Source organism: Sander lucioperca, chromosome 13, assembly GCF_008315115.2.
Source record: "Sander lucioperca isolate FBNREF2018 chromosome 13, SLUC_FBN_1.2, whole genome shotgun sequence".
In the NCBI taxonomy this organism is placed as follows: domain Eukaryota; kingdom Metazoa; phylum Chordata; class Actinopteri; order Perciformes; family Percidae; genus Sander; species Sander lucioperca.
In genome coordinates, this window is record NC_050185.1 from 11583670 (window position 1) to 11602152 (window position 18483).

At 38.5% G+C, this 18483-nt stretch overlaps 3 protein-coding genes across 6 annotated transcripts; 1 reads left to right on the forward strand and 2 right to left on the reverse strand.

The window, feature by feature from the left end:
- The first annotated feature begins 34 nt into the window (after positions 1–34).
- slc25a15b (solute carrier family 25 member 15b) lies at positions 35–10559 on the forward strand. Of its 3 annotated transcripts, none has more exons than XM_036008683.1 (7): positions 59–622; positions 4285–4381; positions 7232–7490; positions 7584–7721; positions 8458–8633; positions 9060–9218; positions 9397–10559. In XM_036008683.1, the coding sequence occupies exons 1-7, from the start codon at positions 473–475 to the stop codon at positions 9516–9518; spliced, it is 1101 nt and encodes a 366-aa protein (XP_035864576.1). In that variant the 5' UTR covers positions 59–472; the 3' UTR covers positions 9519–10559. The 3 variants fall into 3 exon arrangements, 2 of the variants coding, with proteins under 2 accessions (XP_035864576.1, XP_031176255.1); XM_031320395.2 differs by having other exon boundaries at positions 63–622; positions 4281–4381; XR_004899140.1 differs by lacking the exon at positions 9397–10559 and having other exon boundaries at positions 35–622; positions 8412–8633; positions 9060–9216.
- Positions 10560–10784: 225 nt separating this feature from the next.
- Positions 10785–13176, reverse strand: si:ch211-137i24.10 (uncharacterized protein LOC565274 homolog). Its single transcript, XM_031320401.2, has 5 exons — positions 12872–13176; positions 12507–12572; positions 11440–11573; positions 11173–11359; positions 10785–11064 (listed from the first exon to the last, which is right to left on the reverse strand). Exons 1-5 carry the CDS (start codon positions 13046–13048, stop codon positions 11056–11058), a joined length of 573 nt encoding a protein of 190 aa, XP_031176261.1. The 5' UTR covers positions 13049–13176; the 3' UTR covers positions 10785–11055.
- A 3188-nt stretch (positions 13177–16364) lies between these two features.
- LOC116064973 (transmembrane 4 L6 family member 1-like) lies at positions 16365–18380 on the reverse strand. Of its 2 annotated transcripts, none has more exons than XM_036008686.1 (5): positions 18131–18380; positions 17594–17659; positions 17026–17159; positions 16767–16946; positions 16365–16641 (listed from the first exon to the last, which is right to left on the reverse strand). In XM_036008686.1, exons 1-5 carry the CDS (start codon positions 18305–18307, stop codon positions 16629–16631), a joined length of 570 nt encoding a protein of 189 aa, XP_035864579.1. In that variant the 5' UTR covers positions 18308–18380; the 3' UTR covers positions 16365–16628. The 2 variants fall into 2 exon arrangements, with proteins under 2 accessions (XP_035864579.1, XP_031176262.1); XM_031320402.2 differs by having other exon boundaries at positions 16365–16637; positions 16760–16946.
- Between the last annotated feature and the right edge of the window lie 103 nt (positions 18381–18483).

Here is an 18483-nt window from a genome sequence, read left to right on the forward strand (position 1 = left end):
TATCTGAACATTCTGTAGCTTTACATTTAACGTGACAATCACTACCATGTTATTTAAATTGAGGTAAAATGGAGGGAAGGATACTGACTGCAATGGTTTCTGAATTATTCTTAACAATGTGCAATTTTTAGTAAATGACAGTTTTGCGTGCAAACTTATCAATTCAAGATTCTTGATTGTGTATTGTGTTCACTTACAGTATCAGTAGTAATATCAGGTACACAAGACAATTCTAAAAGTGTACATTCAGAGCAGAATGAGTAGATTCGTATGGCGAAGGAGGTTTTGATACCTGGAATTTCGAGCAGAGTGGGAGTTCCTCATGTCGGGCATCATGATGAAACCAAACAACCTCTGGCTTCTCCTCCTCAACCACATTTGTCACTGATGGCTGATCCATTTATCGTCCACACCGAGTGATCACACAGGGGTCTAGATGTTGCAAATGAGATAACGCGAATATAAACTTTGGATGTTTGATCTGGTGGCATACGTTAGCATGCGGCCACCCCTGGACGACCTTAGCTTCAGTCAGCAGTTCACTCGGTTAACGTTACTGTTTGATAACGGTAACGTTACATGTGTTACATACATACTTTTGAATTCGTCGCTCTCCTCTAAGGTTGGTATTTTTAAAGTATTACTACCCGTTTATCTCTTCTGCTTTTACACTTACAAAGTAACATTCGCCGCACAGAAAACAGTAACTTTCACCTGGTTTTCGTCTAAAACTAGCTAACTTATTTAGCTGAGATTAACGTTATTGTTAATGGATGCTGTTGCTACACATGTTGGCAACATGTTAACGTTACCTCTCTTTCTCTTTTTTTTTTTTTTTTTTTTTAAAAATAAACAGTAATACTTTACATATTTTTTTAACCAGATAACGTTACATAAGAAAATGTACATATAAGCAAAAGATAAGAAAAACATACAGTTTAAATAGCGTTTTTGTTTTTTGCCAAAGTTATTATAACATTAGCCATTTCTTTCTTGAAAACATTAAAGTGAGGGTTTACTTTGGCAAATTTATAACATACAACATTTACAAATTTACATTTATGAATGTAAAACTTTGCAAATAACATTATGAGATTGATAAGAAAATCTTCTTTCCCATACAACGTTGGTGGTCCGTGTATCATCCGATCATTTGTTTTTGTTTTCACATATGAAAACGAAAAAACGAGAAAACAACTCCTTTTTCCGTTTTTCCGTTTTTTTAGAAAAACGAAAAAACGAAATTATGACTTGATTTTTGGTTTTCCTGTTCTTGCACGGAAATCAGAAAAAAACACTTGATATTCCAATGTTACCCTGTGGGTGGTGCTAAATCTGATTGGCAGGATATGCATTCATTGTTTTTCAAATTAAGATTTTACCCACACTGTATTTGTTAGCCTGTAAAATTAATAGTCTATATGCATGCTTTTTGTCACCCAATTATTTGGCTTAACTCACTGAAAAAATCTATTGAAATAGCCTAAATATAAACATGTTCACGCATTGACAGACAAAAGGCACAATCTGTTTTTGTAGGAGAGGGGAAGACCCATCTCATCGTTTAATCCTGTTGTGTTCAAAGTCATGTTAAACCATTTTTTGTTCCCAGTCAAAAATAGATAGATAGATAGATAGATAGATAGACACGTTATTGATCCCCAAGGGGAAATTCAAGGTCCCAATAGCTTAAGACATCACACACAACATTCACATACATCATAAACAGGATCATAAAAAAAAGCAAATTCACATGAATAGCATGGACAATAAAAGAAAAAATACTAAATAAATAAAAAAAATTAAAAAATCCAATAAAAACTCCACATGAATGTACTAAGGGATGTATAAGTATGAGACGCTTGCAGTGACAGGACAGGGACTGACCCTGTGATTCAGTATGAGATTGTGCGTCATGGTGGTAGTGCAAATAGGTCCAATAGTGCAAGGATAAAGTCTAGAGACCAGCATTAAATATGGACAATATAAGAGATCAAAAGTCAATATTAGAGGTTTGAAGTAATAGTGTTACAGCCATTGTTCAAGTATTAAGTTATGTTAGACCTCAGTCCAGGCTGGCGGGTGGAGGGAGGGAGGGATTGTGCATATATGGGCTAATATAGCCAGTTAACAGTGTAAACAGTATACAGTGGGCCAGTGGACAGTCAGTACATAACTGTTATTATAGGAGGTAGTGGAAGTGGTGGAGAGGGAGGAGAGGCAGACAGACTATGCAAAGAAGTCTCTCTCTCCTCTTCTCTTTAGTGAAGCATTGTAGAGTTGTATGGCCCTGGGGACAAATTACTTTCTCAGTCTGTCATGACTGACAAAATGACCGTTCCATTAATACTCATCATACAAATTTAAATAATACATTAATTATTTTTATTAACTTAAATTCTTATGAATAATAAAAAATGTTTTGTCTATTTGTTATTTATGGCCTGTATGCCTCATTGATCTGAGCTTATACATCTTGAATTCGATCGAGTACTAAAAAACATAAATGCTGGATTATTTTGACAATAATAAATAATCAGATGAAACATAGTATACTGTTTATCACAGATTACTTTGGGCCAAAGTTACCAAGGACATTTTTAAGAAACCATTTAAAAATGTATACATTCACATAAAGTAACACCTGTTTGGGTCAAAAGTAAGAGATTTTATCTGTCACTTTGGAAAAAGAGAGAGACTCTGAGAAAAGGTTAGAGTAGTAGGCGTGAAAACATGTCATCTTAGCTGCCACTGTTGTTAAATTCTCCCCAATTCCGGGTCACATTCCTGCTGAAACATGTCCGATTGTGTAGTGTTTGGTTCAGAACCCTTTATCTGCGATTTTTGACCTTAGAAAGTGCTGCTTCGTTCCACTACAATCTAACGTTAGCATACTCTTATTATAATTATTATGTAGCTGTATGCTAACGCGACATAGCGGAGTATATATAGCTATATATGTATGTATATAGCAGGCTAAAGTACTATCTATTTTTGACTGGGAACAAAAAATGGTTTAACATGACTTTGAACACAACAGGATTAAACGATGAGATGGGTCTTCCCCTCTCCTACAAAAACAGATCGTGCCGTTTGTCTGTCAATGCGTGAACATGTTTACATTTAGGCTATTTCAGTAGATTTTTTCAGTGAGTTAAGCCAAATAATTGGGTGACAAAAAGCATGCATATAGACTATTAATTTTATATATAGACTATTAATTTTACAGGGTAACAAATACAGTGTGGGTAAACTCTTAATTTGAAAAACAATGAATGCATATCCTGCCAATCAGATTTAGCACCACCCACAGGGGAAATCGGAATATCAAGTGTTTTTTCTGATTTCTGTGCAAGAACGGGAAAACCAAAAATCAAGTCATAATTTCGTTTTTTCGTTTTCATATGTGAAAACAAAAACAAATGATCGGATGATACACGGACCAACGTTAAAATGTTAGTGTTGTAGGCTACCTCACAAAACACAGCTATGTTACCTCTCAATGGGAAACGTTGTTCGACATTTTACTCTAATGTTTTGGACCTAAACGGCGGTTATTTAAAATATGTTTTAATAAGAATAGCATTTTGTCCCCCACTGGTGGAAACCTTGTGTTACTCATCCCGATAATGACAGTAGCTACATATTATTATGTTACATCAGCAGTGGAAGGAGCACAGTGTCCCTAAAAAAAAGAAATAGAAATACTGCGACTGTTATTTTAGCTTAGTAGAAGAAAAAACAATTTGACATTGACATCATTGTAAATACGTTGCTAACTTAAAAAGCCCTGAGAGGACACAGTTCAGTCTAAGATTGTTTTAGGAAGAAGAAAAAAAGATACTATTGGAAATAACCAAATACATTGCAAAAAAGGGCTTTTCTTCTTCAATCAGAAATATTCCACTTTTGTCTAGTTTCTGTTAATGCAAACTTATCAATTTCATCACGCCTTCCCTTGCCTTTTATCGTACATGACAGTTATTCTTTTTCCAGACAAACCCTTTCTTAGCTTACTGTTAATAATCACTGTTGCTACAAATGAGGGCAGGTTTTATTGTAGTGAACTTTAAAACTCAGCTGCTGTTGCTGTTATTGGCCCTGATCCCTGTGTCGAAACACACATTAACTGTGTCAGTGAAGTGTTTGAAGAAACAAATAACTGGTTATGTTCTGTGTAGGTTTATAGTAATTAAAGCACTCTAATACGCTGTAGCAGTGTATTTTGTGAGTGGAGTAAGGAGGTAAAGTGTCATTGTTTTTTCTTTTCTTTTTACCAGGTAGCTGAGAGAAAAAGAAACCTCTTCTGACAACTACTTGGACACCATGGCCCCACACCCTGTGGTCCAGGCCATCATTGACCTCTCTGCAGGAGCCATAGGTAACTACAGTGCTTTGTCTCCCAAAATTAGCAAACAAACAATAGACCTTGTTCACGGCAGACATGTTGACATGTCATAGCAGGAAAAGTACAGGTGTATTCAAAACCATTAATGATGGCTGCATTCCACTTAGGTGAGGCCCTGGTATTGTGCATGCTGACACATTGAAATAGCTTACTGGGACACTTGATGGAATTGAGCCATCGTGAAAGGTCCAATGTGTAACTTGTTTAGTTGTTCATTATCAAAATCTGTGTTGCCCGTTCACAAACTTGTCCTTTTTTATTAATATTTACCTCCATCATCAATTCCAAGTATTCCTTTTGGCTTGAAATTTTACATTTGCATTTGCATGAACTGGGGTAGACGCTCCATATTCATGCGCCATCTTGAAATACGTTAGCCGGTAAGGGACATACAGGACATACTGCTCCGCCTTTCGTGTTTTCGCTGTCACATGATAAACTCACAGGTTCTGCAAATGCTGATAATGGGTATCGTAGCTTCCCGGCCCCGGCAAGTTTGAAGAAGGAAACATGGAGGACCACACATATTCAAAATCCAAATTTCTTCTAGTGTCTAGCCTGACAAGCCAGACCCACATCAAGATGTTGGGTCTGGGAACTCACCATTAACGGAGCTCAATCTGAGGGGCGGGATAAACGGTTGTCTTTCAAATTCCCTCTGCATGCAATAGGATAGTGCTACAACCAGGCAGAGCAACGAAGAAGATAGCGAAGCTAGTTGATAGATTAAACTTTTGCTGTATCCGGTCGGCAAAACTCCAAACACATCTTCCTTTTTTAAGAATGATTTCAGTGCCATTCTTTTCTCAAAGAAAAGCTTAACTCCAAGTCTTCCAGAAGACCACTGTTCCCAACAGCAGCAGCAGCCATAAGCCCGCCTACCGACTCTATACACGATGTGATTGGCCTGACCAGAGTTTGGTTTTTCCAGCTCACAAGCCAACGGAGAGCTGGCTGTAAATTAAATTTGCTGCCGCTAGGGTACATCTAGATTTCTAGGCTAGGAGTCTTCTTCTTCGCCCAGAAAAAGAAAAAGGATATTGAAAAGAGCAAGAGACCGGCTTTTTGAAGCGTGAAGGCTACCGTAGCTGTAATACGTACTTTGAACTGCGTGGTGCGAGAGAGTTGATTGCAATATATGATCTCAACACTAGATGGGAGAAATTCCTACACAGTGGACCTTTTAAGGTTTTCAATTTCAGCTGTGCTTTTCTTACTATGACAAGTCAAAATGTCTGATGATGACTGATTCAGAATTTTGGACATAGGACCTCATTTCCAAGTTATCCAGTGTGTTATTTATCAGTGGAGACGTTTAACACTTTTCATCGTCCTTCCAGTTGCAGAGTTCGCTGGTGCTAGGCTAGCGCAAGTCAACAGTATCTGCTAGCCTGCCACTAAAAACAGTCTTACCCACTCCACAGTACACCTGAGGCAAATAAATTATAACGCCAGACTATTGATGTAAATGTCTGTGTTTATAGAATAACGTTAGAAATAAAACTACCCTTGCATCGCATTGCAATAGTTATACTTTGTTCCCTGTAGTTGGTAGCATAGGCTACAGCAGCGGCGGAGTGATATTACCTAGGCTACTGAGAAAGCCGGTTTCCATGACAATCACACAAGTTTATTTACCTACCGCTGCAATTTGCATGTAAACTGTCCGAGCTTACATGGCGTTTCTGTCTGTAACCTAAAGTTAGCGCTTAGCCCAGCCAGGTATCTATCAAGAGTGTAGCTATACCGTTAGCTAACATTGTCACTCTCCACAATGCATTGAACTGTAATGTTATCTCCATTAACGTTGTCAGTCTCAATCTATCAGTAGCAGCTAGGCTAACGTTATGAAAGGGGGCTAGCTTTATTAGCTAGAGTAGCCTACTAAAAGTTATTACCTGTTCATCAGTAGCTGTTGGTGCATCTGGAAAGACGGATGGAACCGCATTCGTTGTCAGTGACTTGTGGTCCTTAGATTGCAGGGTTTTTCAAAGTCGTCTGGTCTAAAATGATCACAACACATTCGCCACTTGAGTAGAGTCTCCGCCTTGATGTCCAAGCCAGCAGCAAGAAGCCACAGTTGGTTCCTTTCTGGATCTCCCAATGGAAATTTGTGGAAACTTTGTGGTGCCCATCTGTTTGGTTTATTTTTACAATTTCTAAATGCACACTGAATCACCATGTTGCACATACTAGATGTCCCGAATGTAGTGTGCTTCTGTTTACTTTTCAGCGCAGTACTACTTACCGGAGCAAAGTAAAATTCCGCCGCTGCTGAGAAACTAGTCCCTCAAAACGTAATGCGATCATTGAGATGCAAGGGTAGTTTTTACATTGATAGTCTGGCGTTATAATATATTTGCCTCGGGTGTACTGTGGAGTGGGTAAGACTGTTTTTAGAGGCAGGCTAGCAGATACTGTTAACTTGTGCTAGCCTAGCACCAGCGAACTCTGCAACTGGAAGGACTGGATGAAGAGTGTTAAACGGTCTCCACTGATAAATTACACACTGGCTAACTTGGAAATGAGTTCCTATGTCCAAAATTCTGAACCACCCCTTTAACCAAGCGACTCACTAGCCATGTCTGATGTAGCAGGAGATTTTGATGACTCCTGTGTTTTTCCAGCTGGTTTCTCTCTGTGTTCCCATCGACTCTTTATACCGCTCGGTGGAGTGAAACCCTCCGTCAAGCCCTATCTCTCTTCACAGCACATATGTTGTGCGCAAACTTTGATTTCCCTTGTAGTTTGAGTAACAAACCATACTCTGTGTTTGTTGGATGACTTCTGTTGTTGACAGTTTTCTCACTGTCTTCCTCCAAGGGGGAGCTGCATGTGTCTTTAGCGGGCAGCCTCTAGACACAGCAAAGGTCAAGATGCAGACCTTTCCTACGATGTACCGGGGTTTCATCCACTGCGTCTCGTCCACCTACAAACAAGTGGGTTTGCGTGGTCTCTACCAGGGCACCACGCCGGCACTGATGGCCAACATCGCAGAGAACTCTGTGCTCTTCATGAGCTACGGCTTCTGCCAGCAGGTCATCCGTTTCACGGCTGGACTGCCCAGTGAAGCTGTCCTGAGGTAGGGGGGAAGTTAACCAGGCTGTTCTTGTTACCCTGAGAATACATGCAAGATCTCTAACTGTCTTGTTTTTTATCCTTCCCTCTGTGTTAGTGACATGCAGAAAGCCTGTGCTGGCTCAGTAGCATCCATTTTCTCCTCGCTAGTACTCTGCCCCACTGAGCTTGTCAAGTGTCGGCTGCAAGCCATGTATGAAATGGAGGCATCGGGCAAGATTGCTAAGAGCGACCAGTAAGTGGTATTTATATAGTCATATGTTTTTGTGTAATAATGTATGGGTCATTTACTCTCTCGTTACTCAGATTTTATGATTGTATATTGCCTAATATCTAGTAGATTGAGTTATGCTGAAAAAAATGACTTTTTAACAACTAATAAGGGGTGGCAGTAGCTCATAGCTCATTTGTCACCTATGGTAGATAACTTATTTGCTATTGATCTATTTTTTTATTTTAATTTTTTTACATTGCACTTTGCTTAAACAGATATTTTGAGATGTGGAAATCAAGCTGCTCAAAACAAATCCAAATTTAATTATGTCTAAATATTTCTGTGTAACCCTGTTTATCTCAAACAGATGTGTATATGTGCTTTTTTTTTATTTATTTTTTTTACAACATATGTATTAATGATAAATTCAATATTTATTTTGTTTTCTTTGGAAAACACTGAATATTCAAAAAGTGATTTAGAGAAGACAAAGATGTCACTGCTCAAAGCACTGCTCCTCCGTGATCAATGGTGTGGACATTAAGGTGATTTGTATTTCCCATACAGCAGAACCACGTTGATTAGTTGCAATGCCAATTGCAGTAGTTATATGGTAATATTTTTCTGAGTTAGTGTTTCGTTAAGGTAGTCTTGCATGAAAATATTTTTTATTATTATAATGAATTAATGAATCTGCTTATACTATTGTAGTGTGTGTGCACTGACCGAGCCATACGTCCCTCTGCTCTGTCTGAAGTACAGTGTGGTCGGTGGTGAAATCCATCATGAGGAATGAGGGGCCGCAGGGCTTCTTCCAGGGCCTGACCACCACCATAGCCAGAGAAGTCCCCGGTTACTTCTGCTTCTTCGGTGCCTATGAGCTCTGCCGCACCACCTTTGCCGACTACATGAAATGTGATCGAGACGACATAGGTACTAGCATAATTCAACATTCGTACAACGAGAAGTCCGCCATTCAAGCTTAAGCATGTTCTCTAGCGGTTGCTGAAAGGCATTGTGGGAAAAGTTACTCACTAATAGAACTAAATGAGGTGGTCTGAGGAAAAGTAATTGGGGAATACTAGAACATTAAATTAAAACATTTTTATCGCAAATCTCACAGATTGATAACATCATTTAAAGTGGAATTTTCCTTTTAACTACACTAGTACTACATTCAGTTACTTATGTTACTGTTGTTGGACTTATAATTTGAAATATGGCCTAGCAGTCATGAGTTAAGATTTATTACCCATCTAAATCATTTTTTCCCTCTTTATTGACACATTTGCTTTCACCTCCCACACATCTGATGTACAGTTTGTTAGCGTGTAATGTGTATCACTGTGTATAATGAAGGTGTGGCCCCAGTCGTGTTCAGCGGTGGTTTCGGGGGGGCGTGCCTGTGGCTGGTGGTGTATCCCTTCGACTGCGTCAAGTCTCGGATCCAGGTCATGTCTATGACGGGAAAACAAGCGGGGTTTTTCAAAACCTTCATGACCATCGCTCGTACTGAAGGTAGGTAAACATGGAGTTTTACGTGTGTTTAGTTTCATGATTTCTTTTAGTTAAACAATGTTTTTATTTATTTTCCATTGCACTCACAAACCGCACACCACAACATTTAACAGCCATTAACATTCCTACTGTTTTCGTTATCAATCAGAATGTAATATTTGCTGTTACTTTTGTTTAGGTACGAGGGCACTCTACTCTGGTCTTACCCCCACCATGGTCCGCACCTTCCCTGCTAACGGAGCGCTGTTCCTGGGTTATGAGGCCAGCCGGAAGCTCATGATGAAGCAGTACGACAGCTGAAATATGCACAGCATAAGTAACGGAGCGGTGAAGTATTATAGCCATATAACCTCATCAAAACTCCATTTGAAGCTTCTTATGTATGGGAGCGGGTTTTTGCCATTTCCTGCTTTTGTTTAACTTAAAAACCTAAAACGCTGCCACACTCCATCTCTTTTTAACCTAAACCTCTGACATAGTGTTAACATACTGTATTTCCTTATATTAATTTATTTTTTAGATTCAGATTGTTTGTTTTTAACTCACCTAAAATAGTATTGCATACATATGTATATGAGAAAAATATATGTGCAGCAGTGAGCACACTCTTTATGAGGAATTTGTAACACTCCGGTTGATTATTTGACGTCTACCTCAACAAAGTCGTAGCCGCACATAAACATCTTTCTCTGCCAGTCATTTCAAATCATTCTTTACTTACTCTGTATGCAGTTACATGGGTAAGAAAAACACTCCGTTGTGAGCTTATTTTTAATGCAAACAATCTTAAAACCTTGCTCGTTGCATGACGATTTTATTTAAAAATGTCAAGTGGCATATACTCATTCATATTAGTTGCTTATAATGTGTTGTCATGGCTTGTGTTCTCAATTATGGAGTCATTCTCAGCTAAGCAAGCGTCTTGGTTTTGGATCATATCTGTTTGTTTTGATAAAGTGACAAAAAATGCAATTCTGGTTTAAAAAAAGTTTCAAACAGCCTTGACTGAAGTGTTACAGGTTTCATGAGCCTCGATAGAAGCAAATACAGTCAGCAGGGGTTTCGACATACTGACTGTTTTTGTATTTCTGTTGTATTCCACTCCTGTTGTGATTAAGTTTCCACTTTTTTGGGACCCAGTGTTTGCCTTTTGAATCACTACACTTTGCCTTTTTTTGTTGTGTAACCTTTATTGTTCTGTACAAGTCGAGGAAAATATCAACTGCCTTGTCAAATGTGCCATTTGCACACTGCATTCCACATGCAGGGTTTTCCAGTGCTTAGTAGTTGGAAATTCTGAAATCTCAATCATATTCCTTGTAATGTTAATTAAGAAATGTAGGTATTTTGAAATGCTAACAATTTGAGATAACACTGGTCGTGATATTCATTGCAGTATAACAACTTACATTAAAGGTGTCATTGAAGAATAACTTTGTCCTGTATTTTATTTTATATTTTTCTAGCTATCTCTTGGTGTCAATAATTTTAACTGAAAGGCAGTACAATAAAGTGAAGGTTAATATTATTGTGTAATGCCAACTATAATGTGACGCTACACAGAACTGGATGAGCAGCTTATATTTAAAACCAATTTATTTCAAATTAACCATATACTTAACACAAATTATTTCCAATACTGTGCCATCTTCACAACATTACCTTAATACATTGCAGACATTTCAGAGGTCTGTGTGTTATTATAATGCAGCATTAAGCATCATGAAACGCACACAAAGTATAAAAATCTACAATTTCAAAGTGAATATTTATGCAGATGCAGCAGGAACACTACCCCCTGTCTTCCAGCAGGGGGCGCCAATCATCTGTCAGGAACTCACAGCGGCTGTAAGTAAAAAAAGAAGTTGAGATTCTTTAAAATTATATCTGAGAAGCGTCTCAATTAAGATATCCTAACAACACTTCAACTTGTTGTTTTTAACACTCTTCTTACCCCTTTGTTGGCGCAGGTTCCACACAGGCAGCCAAAGAGCCCGTTGATCATCTGAGTGGCACAGAGAACCAGCTGCAGACAGCTTGTGGCCAACAGAGTCGCAAACAATCCAATGTTGAACTGCACAATGTTCTTAGGCTCCGTGCATGTTCCCCACCATGTATCGTCAGTCAGGTAGCTCGGGTCACTGCAAAAGAAGAGGTTTGTGAGTGATCAGGACTTTAGGAACTTAACAAATTTCATCAGAAAGTAACTCCAGCGTGTTACCTGTGTTTAAAAGGTGTCGACCAAATCAGAAGAACTTTGCAGAGAGGCCCATTCTGCAAACCGAGCACTGCCACAATTAAACTGTACAGGGCACCAGCCACGCCCAATGCAGCGAATGCAATTGATAAGAACATCTGCAGAAGTGAAATGATAAGCAAAGGTCAGGCACATTTCTGTTGCAGTTTAAGACATTTTTTCATACTGAATGCTTACCCTCCTCCTCACATTTTTGTCGTGCTATTGATAAATGAGGAATTTAGGATTTCAAGGAGGAACAGTCTCAACATTTGTTTGACCTCACGTTCCTCACATTTCGTCCGTCCATCTCTTTTTCCCAACACTTAACAAGATAAACTACAGCAGGCTGAACTGCTAAAACATGTTTCACACTTTACTGCTATAGTCATACTGAACAGACAGTTTTATCAGAACGTAAGCTAATAAAATCTCATTAACAGACAAACATGATTCGTGTCAATAGCTTGAGAGGTTAAAAAACATTTCACTAAGCCCTTGGCACATCTTGAACATTTAAATATTCTTTATAGATCAAGAAACAGATGGACTGTTATGATTTCATCATTTATTGCATACATGTTATGTTGTCTATCTAAAGAGGACCTAGGTGTTTTGCAGTAGTTTAGTGATGCAGCATGTTAAAGCTTTTTTTTATATCTACTAATTCATAAATGCAGTATCACTGACCTCCATTAAACACTTAGATTGAACTTAAATGTAACTTTGCAGTAAACGTTGAATGATACTACTATAAAAGACATTTTTGACATCTTCATTTAATGTGTTATTAATTATGATCATGTTTCTGTGAGACACATCGTGGCATATGTGTTCAAACAATTCTTTTTCTTTCTATTTCCACTGATTTCTAAAGTGTTCAGCCGTTTCCTGACTATTTACAAAGTTCAAATTTAGTTCAGCTGGGGAATTGTATGCCTGCATCTATAGAGAATCTAGTGTGAAGCTTATAGTGTTATTTGCGTTTTAAGCCAGCGCCCATCTTTCACTGAGCATCTGAAAGGTCTAATTTGTAGTTCTGACGGACTCACCCCACAGCGATTTCCACAGCACCCCTCTTTTCCAGTCAAGTGGATGTAAAGTGCTGGGATCAACACCTGTGGCAGGACACATGGGTTGACAGTAATTTATATTCAAAACAATTCAGCATTTCCACTTAATCTTAATAACTCAAAGCTTGTAAAATATGTATAACATTGCAGAAGTCAGTCTTAAGTCAGATTACCACTTCAAACTGCACTGAACTCATTAGATGACCAGTGCACACCAGTTCAAATCCTGTATTTTCTTCAGTTTTAGCTTTACATATATAACTAACTTACATATTTCCGAGGCTACACAGCATGCAGTCCAGAGTCCCACCCTTCAGTAACAGGCTAGAGGAAAGACAACTTACCATTACACCCCCTCCAACGAGTCCCCCCATGTATTTCACCTCCTCAGTAATGTGTCCATCATTGGCATACTTGACATCCCCGCCAGGAAAGAACAACACGATGTTACAGATGATGGATATAAGTGCTAATGGGTACAGAGTAACAGCAATACAACGGGAACATTTTCCAGTACACATGTTGTCAGAGTAAAAACTAACTAACTGCAGTGCAACTCAGTAAGTTTGAGGTCAAATCCTTCCTGTTTAAACAAAGTTCCACCTGAAACTGACCCAAAAAGGAAATGTATTTGCACTGGGTGCAGAAACTAAATACAGAGAGGGAATTTAAGGTGTGGGAGGTGTAATGAAAAGCCGATAACGTTGACAAACAGAGCCAGGGATAGGCCGCAGGATTGTATGTGACTCATTCTGTGGTATCTTAGAGACAAGGCATGTTTTGTTGAGTAGTAGTAGTAGTGTCGATGCACATGTTGTAGTTGCAGATTTAGAATGTATTCAGGCCATCTCGGTCAGACGAATTATTGATGTTCACTTCACTATTACATGCTGTTTAGTTTAGTGACCAGGCCTCCAAATCTGTTTCTTTTAAGTTGCTGTAATATATTAATATTAAATGCTATTAGAGCGGCTTGGTGGGGATTGTGAGAAAGCAGAAATTGAATGCGTGAGACATGTTTTAACTCCACCTATTAGGTAGTATTCTGGTAATGTATTGACATTGTGACTCCAGGATCTCGGCACGGTTGGACTTTAGACCTGTGGCAGCACGCTTTGCAAAGCAAGAACAATGTGTCATTGACATCAGCTGCTAAATATTGATAAATGACCACATTATGGAAAGTTAAACAGACAGGCTATATTTTTCTGTTTCTCTTCTGAGCTGTTGACTGCAGTTGTGTCTAAAATGTATCAGTTAATTAAAAGAAAATTTGAAATTTGAGGAAAAAGAGAGAGAGGAAGAGGCCATGCTTTCCAAAACATGGGTTGTCTCCAAGCAACATTCAGGCGAAGCACTGTTCCTCATCAGAGATAACGGTTGTAAATATTGATTGAGTTTTCTTCCTCACATGAAGAGCAGTATTGCTTTCATCTATTTGGATCAGCGTGTTAATGCATTACACAACCTCCATCACTTACAACAGATTCACAACCAGAGTTACTTTTTTGATTCCATGTGTATCTCATGTTCTCATTCATTTAAAACATGTTTTGATAAGGATGATACAGAATATTTAGAAGTTGAAACACAAAGGAAAACACTCAAAAGCTGATTTTTGTGGAATATGGTATGTGAAAAAAGTTCCATATGGAGGTGGATTTTCTATTTATCTAAAGATAACTAGATAGATAGATGGATATAACTGTGTGGAGATGAAACAGACGTAAATGATAATATACCTTTTTTTTATACCATGTCACTAAAGGAACTGACATAGTAAATTCTTTTTTATAATTATATGACCACATGACTTGTTTTAATCATCCACAGAAACAAATGGAGGCTGGTGGATCTCTGGGTGCTGCATCATGACAGAAAGTCTGCAATGCTCTTTGACCTCTTTAACTTTGTTAAAGCCAGGACATTCTGTAGCAGTAAGAACCCTGCAAGAGTCCCCATTATAGTAAAGTTATATACTTTATACATGCTCTGTCCTGGCCAATAGGATCTAAATGATCAGCTGGTCAATATATACAGTTGTGTTCAGAATAGTAGCAGTGTTTAAAAAAGTGAATAATGCTCAAAATCCTTAGAATAGCTTTTAATTCCATAATATCAATGCGTTGGGAACACTGCACATTCAATTCCAAATCAAAACATGACCAAAAGTGATCAAGTTTGTGTTATACCTTTACAGAAAGTGAAGAAAAAGGAATATTAGGCTGTTCAAAAAAACATCAGTATTTGCATTTTTCTTTACAAACTCAAACATTTACTGTATAAACTGAAAAATGTTTCAAGGGTTTGCTTTACTTTGAATCACTGCACTAATATTTAGTTGCATAACCATTATTTCTGAGAACTGCTTCACATCTGTGTTGCATGGAGTCGACCAACTTCTGGCACCTGTGAACCGGTAGTCCAGCCCAGGATGATTGAACTACATTCTATAATTCCTCTGCATTACTGGGTTTTGCCTCAGAAACAGCATTTTTGATGTCACCCCACAAGTTTTCTATGGGATTGAGGTCTGGGGATTGGGCTGGCCACTCCATAACATCAATCTTGTTCATCTGGAACCAAGACTTTGCTCGCTTACTGGTGTGTTTTGGGTCATTGTCTTGTTGAAAGACCCACTTCAAAGGCATTTCCTCTTCAGCATAAGGCAACATGACCTCTTCAAGTATTTTGATGTATTGAAACTGATCCATGATCCCTGGTATGCGATAAATAGGCCCAACACCACAGTATGAGAAACATCCCCATAACATGATTTTTGCACCACCATGCTTTACTGTCTTCACAGTGTACTGTGGCTTGAATTCAGTGCATGGGGGTCATCGGACAAACTGTCTGCGGCCCCTAGACCCAAAAAGAACAGTTTTGCTCTCATCAGTCCACTGAATGTTGCCCCATTTCTCCTCTGGTCAGTCAATGTGTCCTTTGGCAAATTTCAACCTATTCAGTACATGTCTTTTTTTCAGCAATGGGACTTTGCGGGGGCTTCTAGCTGATAGCTTTGCTTCACATAGCCTTCTTCTGATCGTAACAGTACTCACAGGTAACTTTAAGTCTTCTTTGATTTTCCTGGAGCTGATCATTGGTTGAGCCTTTGCCATTTTGGCTATTCTTTGATCCATTCGAATGGTAGTTGACTGTTTTCGGGCTTTGGACTCCATTTCAAGGCATTTGAAATAATTTTGGCTGAGCAGCCTATCATTTTCTGCACTTCTTTAAATGTTTTCCCTTCTCCAATCAACTTTTTAATCAAAGTCCGCTGTTCCTCAGAGTAATGTCTGGAACAATCCATTTTGCTGAGTATTTCAGTGTGAAATGCACTATAACCAGCATGCACAACATTTGCTTCCTTCCTACCTTAAAAATGGGCCATAACTGACACCTGTTTCTTCACAGAATCAATCACCTCACTAATTGAACACAACACTGCTATTATTTTGAACATGCCCCTTTCAATTACAGATTCAGTTACACAGAATGAGCAGCATGCATGTCATGACTGTTGGGTCTGTTGGTTTTCTATGACTCTACAACACTTACTAGTAAATTATTTGCCATGTAGAAATATCACTTCTACCAAAAAAATTGATTCATGAGGTTAGTGATGTTGGACTGCTATTATGTTTTAACACAACTGTATAACTGTAACCTTCCTAACATGTCAGTAACTTTTCAACACTAAGTTTATATGTCTAACAATTTGAGATAACACTGAAACATGTGTATAGCTAAACATGCTGCTAGAGTATTGAGTGACATGTATTGTAGTTCTACAGTTAACATTAAATATGAATAACAAGACACAGAACTGTAGCAGTGGATCAGCAGATTATATTTTAATCCAATTTATTTGATCTTGACCATGTAATCAGTATGAATTGTTTCTAAAACAGTTTTTCCAACACCTTGATACATTGAAACATTTTGAAGTATCATGTAATGCACATTAAAATTTTAAAATCTAATCAGAGGCAACAACAATTTCAAAGTAAACGTTTTAGGCACATGCAGCCAGGAACAACAGCCTTCCAACAGGGGGCGCAAGGGAACTCTTCAGATGTGGTATGAGTGACCAGGAGCTTATGGTTGCTGTAAACAAACAACAACAAACCAAATAATGAAAAGAAATGAATGACCGGTGAACTGATGTTATAACTTATGTGAGAAATATCTGATTTAGGTATCTGAAACATGGGAAACTGAAGTGTGACCTCTTTGTTGCTGCAGACTCCAAACAGACAACCAAATAGCCCGTTGATCATCTGAATGGCACAGAGCAACACCTGCAGACAGCTGGTCGCCATCAGGGTAAGGAACAATCCAATGTTGAACTGCACCACGTTCTTTGGCTCTTTGCATTCTACCCACAACTTCTGGTCGGCCAGGTAGGTGGAATTACTGTGTGAAAGAAGTGGCTTATAAATGACCACAACGTCATGATGTTGACAAATGTCAGAAAGTTACTTCTGTTTGTCACCTGTTTTTAAAAGGTGTCGTCCACATCCCATCATATTTGCAGAGGGGCCCATTATTCAAACCGAGCACTGCCACGATTAAACTGTACAGGGCCCCGGCCACGCCAACTGCAGCGAATGCAATTGATAAGAACATCTGCAGAAGTTAAATGGTAAGCAAAGGTCAGAGATGTTTTATTGTTTAAAAAATGTTCAGATGGTAATGTATATCAGTGGTGTTTTGTCTGTTTAAATTCATTCCAATAGGACTTTTTCACAGAACTTGAACTTACAAATGAACTCTTTTTTTGAAAATATGAAAAAGGCGAAACAGACTGTGCTGTGGTTTTGATGGTTGTGCATTTTCAAACCTATCTCAAGAGTAAATGTTCTGCAACTGTGATGCAGCATTATGCAGGGTTTTTCCTTTATGGCTAAGTCATTCTCAGCTTGACTGGCCTCCATTAAACACTTGAATCTAGTTGAACGTGACAGTTCTTGACAAAATAATCTTAACTCAAGGATCTCTGAATAGCTTGCTTACTATTATCTTTAACTGAACACCTTAAAATGTCTGTCTGACTGACTCACCCCAAAGCGATTTCCACAGCACCCCTGAGCTTCAGTCAAGTTGATGTAAATTGCTGCGATCAACACCTGTGGTGGTACAAAATAGTTGACAGCATCAGTGTAAAACATGTTCAAAATAAATAATTAGTTTAGTTGAAACAATTCAGCATTTGGGGAACTTTGACACAGTATTCAGTCAGTCATTATTTGAGGAATTCCTTTTCAAACTGTGCCAAACTTGTCATTAACAATTCCATACTTTACTTCAGTCAGGATGAAATGGGCCTCATTAGAGTATCATACATTAAAAGATGTGATACGTGTTGACTGATGAGACTAACTAATAATGCAGTTGATTTGAAGTATTAAGATAATCCCAAATATTTACTGAAGCACAATATAAGGACCCAGAACAGGCGAGATGACCACTGTAAAACCAATAAAACAAACAATATACAAGCCAGTGTTTTTCAGTTTTACCTGAGGCTGCACATTTCAGAAACAAATTTATAGAAACGTTTAGTCCAGAGTTACACCCTTCAGTAACAGATAACTCACCATGAAACCCCCTCCAACGAGTCCCCCCATGTATAGCACCTCCTCAGTAATGTGTCCATCCTTGGCATACTTGACGTCCCCGCCAGGAAAGAACAACACGATGTTACAGATGATGCATATGAGTGCTAATGGGTACAGAGTAATAGCAATGCAACGGGAACATTTTCCAGTACACATGTTGTCAGAGTGAAAACTAACTAACTGGTGTACAACCTCTTGCTCATTAGGTTTTCAAATCCTTCCTGTCTTTTAGAGAAGTCCCACTGATGACAGTGGTGGACACTGGTGTTACATGTACTTTAGTAACTGTATTTGTGTTAGTTGTAGTTGTAGTTTTAATCCACATACTTTGA